Genomic DNA, 10,518 nt, shown 5'->3' on the forward strand with positions numbered 1-10,518 from the left:
TTTTTGTTCCCATTTTGACTGCCAATTTATTAACATTATAATATACTATGTTTAAATTTCACTTGTCTATTTGACTAATAAAAAATTAATTACTTCTAAGAAATTATATGTGATAGTTGTTATTTAAAAAATTAAATACAAATTTAATTATTGCTAAAGAATAATCATTTTTATAATCTATTTTAGATATTTAAATATTTAGTTAAGTTCTTTAGATACAAGCTATATTGAAGCTTTCATTAAATCAATTTTTTCATGAAAATGAATTGTATTTATAAGATTTTATCTTGGAAACAATTTTTATTTATTATTATTATTTATATTTGTAGATAACATGCAATTCTATAAATAAATTATGAGGAAAAAAAACTCCATATTCTATATTCCAGACTTGTAAAGCTAATTCTTATTATCTAAATTTTGATCACGTGATTTTGTTTACTTCTAAATAATTTTATAACTATTATTATACTGTAAGTTCATTGAAAATTAAATTTGAAATATTTAAATAAAATTTTATGAATCGTGTTAAATATATTCATAAGATTATTTTAAAAAATATTATTTATAATATAAATTTTTATAATTATCTATCGATAATATATTATGAAAGCAATTACTGTACTTGTATATAATATGTTTAATATTTTAAAGTTAAAACTTACAAATTATTTATTGTATGTAATACGTTTAATATTTTGAAGTTAAAAGTTATGTTATAATACTTATATTACAATAAATTCATTTAATAATTACAGTTCATGATAAACACAAATAACAGAATGTGAAAAATGGTTATGTTCACTATATGTGTATTATAGATAAATGTGAACATTTAAAATTTTTTTCTACAGCTATATAATTATTTCAAAAAATAATTTATTTCATAAAACAGAAACGTAAGTTTTATTAAATAATTAAAATTTGAATGATTTAAATTATTTTTTATAAATTTATGTAATAAAATATTTAATTATAATTATATGTTAAATATATAATATTTTATTTTTTAGTGAAAAAATTGGGAAAATATAATTGTTCAATTGAAACAATAAAATAAATATACAAAATTTTTTTTAGATTAATTTTTAATATATATGTTTATGAGACAGTATTTTAACTCTAATAAATAATTTACAGTTCATCTTCAACAAAATTAATTATTTTAATAATGAATATCGATTCAGATAATAGTGAACCAGTTAAAAAAAGAACTAAATCTAATAATATAAAAAATGATTCATTTTGTGTTTTAAAAGACAAAAATTACATAGATAAAAATTCAGAATATCAGGAAAAAGAAGAGTTAACAGATAATGAAGATAATGAAGAAAGTACATTATTATCAAATAAAAATGATGATGATGATACTTTATTTCCATTTCCTCCAGATTATGATGTTACAGATATGTTGGAAGGAATAAAATATCATGGATTATTTCCTACAATTACAGATCGATATTTTACTGCTTATTATAAATTAAATGTACAAAGTCCTGCAGATGATATTTGTATTTTAATACATAGTAATCGTATTTGTATGCTTACTCTTGCTCCAAGTCATACTATTCTTCAAGGTGATAAATATATAACAAAAGTAAATTTTAAAGTTAGTAATAAACTAGATAGAGTTTTGAATAAAGTTTCTGGTAAAAGTAAACATGGTGCTCAACCTTTACAAATGAATTCCAATATTTGTATAATTACTTGTTCAAATGAAAAAACATACATTATTAAATGTTGTATAATTGGAAAATTAGTAGAGGTAAATGAAGCATTAATAGAAAATCCTAAACTTTTATTGGAACCTCCACATAAAGGAGGCTACATAGCTATAATATTGCCAAATATAAAACTTTTAGACAAAATAAAAGAATCTTTGTTAACTCAGGAACAATATAATTTGAAAATATTAGAACAAAAAGTTACTATGAATCATTTGGAAATATCAAAAGTATGTACAACAAATACTTTATTGAATAATGATTTAAAAATTATAAATAAGGAAACTCAAACACACTGTAATAAAGACCAAATTACTTTATCTGAAGTAAGTTGATTTAATAATATAAAAACATCATATTATAATTATTTATTATATTTTTTTATTTAAATTTTAAATAGGAATGAATATTATATATATAATATCCTATGCTTTTTTTGTAAACCATTCTAGCCTATTTTATGAATAAAAATAAAAAAAGAATGTTATAAACATAGGTTATTATAAAATTATAATGAAAATACTAAATGACTAGTTTTTATTTGATATAGAATAAAAAATTTTTTTTAATATTTATTTGCAAAATATCTATATTTGCAAAAATATTATTCACTTACTATAGTTGTTATACATAAATACTTTGATTTGTATTGAAATTAATGATGCTAAACTGATCTATATAGTATTGAATAAAAAATTTTAATTATATAATTGATCTATTGTTATTTTGTATTTTATTATAATTTTTTAATAATTAATAATTAATAAAATATTTATTAAGCATATGTTTATTATATAATTTTTTCTTATTTAATCATAAAATATTATGAGATAAGTTTTACCGAAAAACTGGGATTATGCATAAAAAAAACATTATTTATATTTTTGTTTATTATTATAATCAATTTTTTATAACAGTAACTTTAATAGTTACTACTTACAATATAAATAGCCTCATCTTTGGTGTATTTTTAAATTTTTAAATTTAAAATAGTATTATATAAAAATTTTATTTAAATATTTTAAGAAACTGTATTATCTATTTAAAACATTATGATAAAATTATAAGTGAAAATTAAAATTGTTTTATGGCACACATGTAATTAAAACTAATTCTTTAATTTACTGGAACCAGCCAGTTATTTATCTCATGTTCTATGTTTAATATATAGAATTTACTTATGCATAATTATAATATGTATATTTAATAATTTTTTATAATAATATAATGAAACTATTGTTATTCTTGTTTAATAAGAATAGATTTTTTTTCTGATTCTTGTACAATATTGCTATCTTTTTTAGAAACTTTAATAAGATTTCCTAAAATAATTCCTGTAAAAAGGATCATTCCTATCCTGTGATTAGAGATGAATTTTTTGGCACAATCTGCAGGATTATTGATATTCAAACTATATATCTAAAAAATATAGTAAATATTATTTTATTAAAATTTTATATCTATAACATATATTAAAAGTAAGTTTTTCTTTACTTGAAATAAATAAAATAATAATAAAATTAAAATAAATAACACAACGTTATTAATATAAAAAATAAAAATAGTAATCTTAATGTAATTTAAATCTTTTAATTATAATATTTGATATTTAAAAATTATATGATAATTACGATATACCTGATTGACAAGGTGAGTACCAACTAATCCTACTGCTGTGTAATATGGCCAAGTCTGTGCAGCTAATATACCTGATGCAATTAATCCTGTTATCATAACTATACTAAATCCAGATAAATAAATTTTACTTTTGTCTCCAAACTTTAAAGCTGTTGATTTTATACCTATTATAACATCATCCATTTTATCCTGTAATTCAAAAATAAAAAATAAAATAATAAATATTAATTTAAATACAATATATATATACATATATGTATATATATATATATATATATATATATATTGGGTATAATATATAACATGTATTATTATAAAATATAAATTTATTCAAATATTACTTAAAATATTGAATTAATTTAAAAAATACAATATATTAATATAAGGAAATTAATGTGCAATATTTTTTTCAAAAATTCATGATCAGAATAATAAATATTCAAAATCAAAATAATAAATATAATATAATAAAAAAAAATTTTAATTTACCTGATGTGCATATATAGTATCATATAAAAGTGTCCAACAAATTCCAGCAATATAAAGTGGCAAGCATACAGACCAGTTACATGATCCTTGCACAGCAGACCAACCCAAAAGTGCACCCCAATTAAAAGTCATCCCAAGAATTAATTGAGGCCAATATGTTATTCTTTTCATAACAGGATATATTATTACTAAGACTATAACAAAAAACTTAATGATTTTTAATTGCTTTTTTGTTTTATATATAATAATTTAAAATAAAAGCATTTTCCAAATTAAAACAGTTTTAGCAATTAATTATTAAAATTAAGAAATACCGTTTTATATAAACTTTTTAAAAATTTTTTTAATAATACCTAGTGAACTTGCTCCCAATATAATACTATAAAGATTTAATTGCAACAATATAAGCAATCCCAAAGTTAATTGGCTTCCAAGAAAAATCAATGATTGTAGAGGTGAAATTTCTCTAGTAACCAATGGTCTATCTTTTGTTCTGGCTACCTAACATTAAAATTGTTTTATAATATGTTATATTAAAATATTTAAAAATCAATATTACCATTCCATCAATATCTTGATCCCACATATCATTTATAATACATCCTGCTCCACGCATAACGAATGCCCCTATTCCAAAAAGACTTAAAAGTTGAAAATCTGGTAGAGCACCTGGTGCTGCTGCCATAGCTATACTCCAACCACAAGGCCAAAATAATAACCAAGACCCTATATATAAAAACTATTTTTAATTACTTGAATTACTAATAATTTACATTTATTTTATGATAACAAAATGAATTATTATATGTTTATTTTCAAATTAAATTATAATTTAAAAATGTTTAATTATATAAAATTATTAAATAAAAAAAATCTATAACCATATTCATATTATAATTTATATTAACTCTTATCTTACCTATTGGTTTATCTAGTCTTATAAGTCTTAAGTATGGTTGTATTAAAGATGGAGAATTATCTACTAATTTTTTAGAAAATGTAGTTTTTTGATTTAATTGAATATTTGCAATTTTAGCAAATTCTGTTATTTTATTTCTTTTATTCGATTTATTTAACTTTAATGTCTCTTGCGTCTCTATTTTACCATTTTCATAATTATATTTGTTGTAGATGTAAGATATAGTGTGAATTGTATCATTAGAAGAACACAAATGAATAACAGATTTTTTTTTATTAAATCGCATATAAAATCTTAAACATTTATCATATTTAAATAATTGTTGATACCACCGCATCATTATCATCATTATCAATTTCTTATTATTTATAAATAATAATGATCTTTTATATAACCTCAATTTCCTTTAATTCAAGTTATATTATGATAAATATGCATTATTAAAACTAGCATTCGTACATATAAAATAATAATATTATTATTTACAAACTCTACGTCATCATAACAAACCTTTGACATTTTTTTACATTATGTAAGGAATTCCTTAAACCATGCTAAAAATTAATTTGTCATGCTTTAGTGCAGAATTACTTATATATTTGTAATCATTATATAACAGCGTATATTGCGCATGCGTACTTACTAATAATATAATAATTCGATATAATAATTCGACGCAATAGTTAATAGAAGAAATAAGTAATAAAAAACGTTTTAATTGTTTTAATTGAAAGATAAAAGAGGATTTAAGCCAAATTTAATCAGATTTTACTTGAACATATTGATTTGAATAATAGTAAGTAGTATAACATATATAATATATAAATATAATATAAAATAATATAAAAAATATATTACATTATATAAATGAATATATATTAAAATAAGATTATTATAAAAATTGATTATTTATTTTATTCTATAAAATATTTTATAAAGTTTTTATTTTATAAAATTATTGTATATGAAATTTCGTATTTCGAACAATGTGCATATTAAATATTTAAATTATCAAAATGTATAGAATATAAATAACTATAAAAAAATATATCAATATATCAATTAAGTTTTTAAATATATTTATGATTTTAAAATTATTATATTATAATATAATAATGGCTATGTAAATAATTATAATAGCTAAAAATTTAATTCTAATAAAATTGTATATAATTTTGAAAAGCCCGCCTTAATGTTTTGAAGTTGTATTCAAAATGTATATAAGTAAGTACTTCCGAGAACTTAAGTATTTAAGTATAACTGATTATCTGTATTTTATGTTCAAGGTATTTTCAAGTAAACTTCAACTTTTTACAATGTCTGAAATTCAGAAATTCGAAGTTTTATTTATTTTGGGAGGTCCTGGTGCAGGTAAGGGTACACTGTGCAGGAACATTAATGAAAAATATGGTTATGTACATTTATCAGCTGGTGATCTATTAAGAGAGGAGCGTATGAATTCCAATTCGAAATATGGAGAACTCATTGAAAATTATATTAAAGATGGAAAAATTGTACCTGTTGCAATTACTTGTAGTCTTCTGGATCGTGCGATGCAGATGACTGATAGTCCGCATAAAAGATTTCTGATTGATGGTTTTCCACGAAATCAAGATAATATTGATGGTTGGAATGAGGTATAAAATTAACAATAAATTTATTAGTATTATATACATCGTTAAAATAATTGAAAATTATATTCTTAAAAGATAAATTGATATAATATTTATTTTTTTTATATATACATTTTTAACATGTTATTTCATTAATAGGCAATGTCCAATAAATGTGTAATAAAAGGAGTATTGTTCTGTCAATGTAGTAAAGAAGTATGTACTCAGCGATGCTTAAATCGTGGTGCAGCAGGTAGTGGAAGATCTGATGATAATGAGGAAGTTTTAGTCAAAAGACATGAAACTTACATCTCTAATACGTTACCTATAATTGAATATTTTGAGAAAGAAGGCTTGGTATATAAAGTAAATAGTATGCAATTACCAGAGAAAGTATTTGAAGAAGCTAAAGAAATTTTATCTAAAATAGGTTGGTGATGAATTAATAAAAAAATTTAATGATCTTAGTGAGATCAAATTATGTCCTATTTGCATTTAATTATTTTATTACGGAAAAAAATATATATATTTTGTAAAAATATTTTATTCAGACTAGTATAATGTATTATATTTGTATTATATTGCATTTAGGAGATATTAAATTATTCCAACTTTAATGTATTGTCTCAATATTTTTTGTTTTGTTAATGTAGTTAATGTAATTGATTTGTAAAGTTCATTATTTATAACCTTTAAGATTATAATAATATTTTGTATAAAAATTGCAAATATTTTGCTATGATTTTTAATATCTATATAGAATCAAAATTTTCTGGATAAAATTATTCCCAAATATGTTTATGAAATGTTTGTTTTGTTTAGAGAAAATAATGCAGGAAAATTAGCAACATGATCAGAGATAAATATACATATTATGCTTATATGAATATGTATTATATGTAAAATATATTTTTGATGCAATATTAATTTGCTTTTTTATTATATCCTTTTTATAAACTTGATTTTTTAATGACATATTTATAAATTCTTAAAATACAATAATTGAAAATATCAGTTTTATATTACGCAGTATTTTTTAAAAATTTATTTTAGATATTTTAAACACCTTTATTTTCTATATTTTATTAAAATATTAGTCAATTGACATTATTTTTTCTAAGTACAATATTTGTTTGTTTATTTTTCAATAAATTCTTGCTATTAATTCTTTTTGTTATATTTGATAAACTTTTAGAAAAAAGCAATATCTCTTATCATTATCATTGTCATCAAAATCAATATGATCTATCTTTTTATCATTATATTTTTTTTTTCAAAACTAGATTGATATGTGATCAAATAATGCAATAATTCTTTTTAAAATTTAATTCTTCACTTTCTTTATAAAAAAAAATATATATATATATATAAAAGTTTAGATAAAAATTTAATAAAATGTTAAAAGAAAAAAAAATAAAAAAGTTTATTGAAAGATAAAAAGATAAAAAAGTACAAATTTACATTTTACGATATAATTATTTACATGTTATTTAACAATATCATATGCTAATAATATATCTATACTAGAAATGTAAACAAAATTAATTCACAGTGACGTGATTCTTTCCGAGGTCGTGTATAGTTACGTATGAATCATTGAACTTTGAAGATATACATATATGAATGTTGTCTAGCATAGTGTACAAAGATTCTTAAGTAATATTTTTGATTACTCATATCTATAATTCCATCTTCATATAAATATAATATATACGATATAAATATATATAAAAAATATATCTTTTTTATAAGACTATATTAACATTGAAATAAAAAAAAAATCATAATCAAATTTATAAACTACAAGACAAAAGATAAAATGGAAAAAATAAAGTTTTACATTGAAAGAGCATTGAATTCTTTTCTTATAAACTGGCCCCTGCTCTCGTATTAACGTGCCTTCACCAATGAAAGATCGACCCGTTTTCAACTTTCTCATCGAGATAACCGAAATATGTATCGTTAATAAGGTATTACAACTACCACGAAACTCTGACGTGTGAAAATAATTCTGGGATTGAAAATTCACTTAAAAACTTTTTTTTTATATGATTTTTAAATATTTTTTTTAAATATATATTTCTTTTTACTTATTTATGTTTTCAATTTTTACTTTCTTTTTTTCTATATTGTGCAGAATGTTTAATTATTTGTATTTATATACACAGATACTAAGGATATATAATAAGATGATTTCTTTGCTAAAGATCTTAAAAGTGATAACCGCAATCTGTTCGATAACATTAGTAATATCAAAGATATTAAACATCGTTTATAGATTTTATAATGAAAATTAAAAATATTTTTGAGAAAAATTTATCATTACGTCATAATTTAAAAATTAAGAATTAAGAAAGAATTAAGAATTACTTTAAGAATTAGAATTCAAAATTTAAAAATTTTAAAGTGTAATGAAGATTCGAATCTTATTTGCATTATCTTGTATAAACAAATTATTGTATGGATAATCATCGTGATTAATACAAAGTTTATTGGATTGAATCTAGATATCGTTTCATCCATAGAGATTCGATTGTTATTATTTATTTATATTGATATAATAACGAATCGAAAGAAAATTGGATTTCTAATTTTCTCGAAATACCAAACTTTTATTGTTATATAAATTATAAATTTTGAAAATCTTTTAAATTAATTAAGAGAAATTTCATTATAATATAAACAGATTACAATTAAAATTTGAATTAATTTTACAAAGAAAGATTAAACCAATTGATGACGGACGAATTGAATGCAATTTCTACCCTAACCTACATTCTTCATTTTTGATAATTTTTATGAAACAAACAGTAGAGTTCATATAGACAACTTTCTTAAATTCCTCGAAGTCACCAACTTTCTATGTAACGAAGGTTAATACCCGTAAGAAGTTTCAAAGTCGTTCTAAATTTTGTCAGATAAAATGAAATAAATCTGAAATCGTCCAATTATATAAAATCATACTGATTACTGATATTAAGGAGCTATGTCAATCATAGATTTCAATTCACTTATGTTTTCTTTATAATAAAATTAAATTTTAGAATATTATCTTCAGTAATTTATGCAAAAAAAAAAAAAAAAAAAAAAAGAAAAAAGATTTACCTAACCATTCTAATTTCTTAGATATTGAGCATTATTTTTTAGATATAGATTGAGCATTAATTTTATTTTGTTTTTGCTTTGACTGTGTTGCTCTCTCTCATTTTTCAATTAAAACATCAACGCATTGACTTTTTTTTCCTAGCAACAATATTCTTTGTACATATGATTATCGGTCAATAAACTTATCGTATATTTTTCCTGATAGTTTCCTCTAATTGTATACGACAATTACGTGCTAAATACGTGGCCGTTTCACAGGTTTATATAACATCAATTTTCTTTCGTTTTATTCTTCTTAGTTGTTTTCGATTGCCAACTTTTCTGCTATTAATGAAATGAATTATTGAAATTTGTATAGTTTCTCGAATAATATTTTTTTACATTAATTAAATAATTTTTTGCTAGTATAGTTTTTTAATTTCAAATTTAATTTACCACATAAATGATTAAAAGTATATTAAATTTTTTAATTTTTTTTCTTTTTTAAAAATTCTAGAAAGTTTTGAAGTATCTTTGAAAATTAAAATGATGTGATATTTATTAATTTTATTTTATTAATTATAGGGAATGAAATTCCTTAAAATCTTAGCATTTTTCAAATTTTGAAATACAGTTTTTTGTGAGAACATTTTTTTCAATTAGATAATAAAGTATTAAAATTTACACATTTCATATATTTAATTCCTATATTTATTTAAATCTTGTTCTATTTTTATGAAAGTTATATTTTAAAAAAAACAAATTTATTATTCGATAAGTTGTAGTGTTAAATAATATAATTATATTAATTACAAGAATTCGAAATGATTTAGGGAACATATAGTTAATCAATTGATTATCAGAAAATAGTAAAATTATCCAAATTAAATTAAATTCCACGCGTTTATGTATGTAAAATATATATTAAACGAAATTGTTTTTTGAATTGCTTCGCTATTTTTTTATTCATTTTAAGAAAAAGTAATAATATTCAGTAATAAAGAAACGATATATATTACCGGTATATATAAAGATATGATTTTGCTCTTGT

General features: G+C 20.2%; 3 protein-coding genes across 6 annotated transcripts; 2 read left to right on the top strand and 1 right to left on the bottom strand.

The window, feature by feature from the left end:
• Positions 1 to 226: 226 nt before the first annotated feature.
• Positions 227 to 2,206, top strand: LOC100870067 (protein Abitram). Of its 2 annotated transcripts, XM_086911228.1 has the most exons (3): positions 227 to 473; positions 759 to 899; positions 1,014 to 2,206. In XM_086911228.1, exon 3 carries the CDS (start codon positions 1,172 to 1,174, stop codon positions 2,057 to 2,059), a length of 888 nt encoding a protein of 295 aa, XP_086767354.1. In that variant the 5' UTR covers positions 227 to 473; positions 759 to 899; positions 1,014 to 1,171; the 3' UTR covers positions 2,060 to 2,206. The 2 variants fall into 2 exon arrangements, with proteins under 2 accessions (XP_086767354.1, XP_003693996.2); XM_003693948.4 differs by having other exon boundaries at positions 441 to 899.
• Positions 2,207 to 2,596: 390 nt separating this feature from the next.
• Positions 2,597 to 5,372, bottom strand: Coq2 (ubiquinone biosynthesis protein COQ2, mitochondrial). The gene is made up of 7 exons (XM_086911227.1): positions 5,281 to 5,372; positions 4,771 to 5,174; positions 4,411 to 4,577; positions 4,205 to 4,352; positions 3,852 to 4,045; positions 3,363 to 3,551; positions 2,597 to 3,143 (listed from the first exon to the last, which is right to left on the bottom strand). The coding sequence occupies exons 2-7, from the start codon at positions 5,117 to 5,119 to the stop codon at positions 2,964 to 2,966; spliced, it is 1,227 nt and encodes a 408-aa protein (XP_086767353.1). The 5' UTR covers positions 5,120 to 5,174; positions 5,281 to 5,372; the 3' UTR covers positions 2,597 to 2,963.
• A 41-nt stretch (positions 5,373 to 5,413) lies between these two features.
• Dak1 (cytidine/uridine monophosphate kinase Dak1) lies at positions 5,414 to 7,310 on the top strand. 3 transcript variants are annotated; one of them, XM_012486997.3, is made up of 3 exons: positions 5,414 to 5,994; positions 6,057 to 6,407; positions 6,543 to 7,310. In XM_012486997.3, exons 2-3 carry the CDS (start codon positions 6,087 to 6,089, stop codon positions 6,819 to 6,821), a joined length of 600 nt encoding a protein of 199 aa, XP_012342451.1. In that variant the 5' UTR covers positions 5,414 to 5,994; positions 6,057 to 6,086; the 3' UTR covers positions 6,822 to 7,310. The 3 variants fall into 3 exon arrangements, with proteins under 3 accessions (XP_012342451.1, XP_012342449.1, XP_003693829.1); XM_012486995.3 differs by having other exon boundaries at positions 5,414 to 5,566; XM_003693781.4 differs by having other exon boundaries at positions 5,985 to 6,407.
• The last annotated feature ends 3,208 nt before the right edge of the window (positions 7,311 to 10,518 follow it).

Source organism: Apis florea, unplaced genomic scaffold, assembly GCF_048593485.1.
Source record: "Apis florea isolate Af1SG1 unplaced genomic scaffold, ASM4859348v1 contig_3203_pilon, whole genome shotgun sequence".
NCBI classification, from domain to species: Eukaryota; Metazoa; Arthropoda; class Insecta; order Hymenoptera; family Apidae; genus Apis; species Apis florea.

Coding starts and splice junctions, on each gene's coding strand:
- LOC100870067 (XM_086911228.1), top strand. CDS start 1,172: ATGAATATCGATTCAGATAATAGTGAACCAGTTAAAAAAAGAACTAAA.
- Coq2 (XM_086911227.1), bottom strand. CDS start 5,119: ATGATGATAATGATGCGGTGGTATCAACAATTATTTAAATATGATAAA. Junction 4,353..4,410: donor ATCAAGATATTGATGGAATG/GTAATATTGATT, acceptor TTTTAATGTTAG/GTAGCCAGAACAAAAGATAG. Junction 3,552..3,851: donor ATACTATATATGCACATCAG/GTAAATTAAAAT, acceptor TTTGAATTACAG/GATAAAATGGATGATGTTAT.
- Dak1 (XM_003693781.4), top strand. CDS start 5,985: ATGTATATAAGTAAGTACTTCCGAGAACTTAAGTATTTAAGTATAACT. Junction 6,408..6,542: donor ATATTGATGGTTGGAATGAG/GTATAAAATTAA, acceptor TTTCATTAATAG/GCAATGTCCAATAAATGTGT.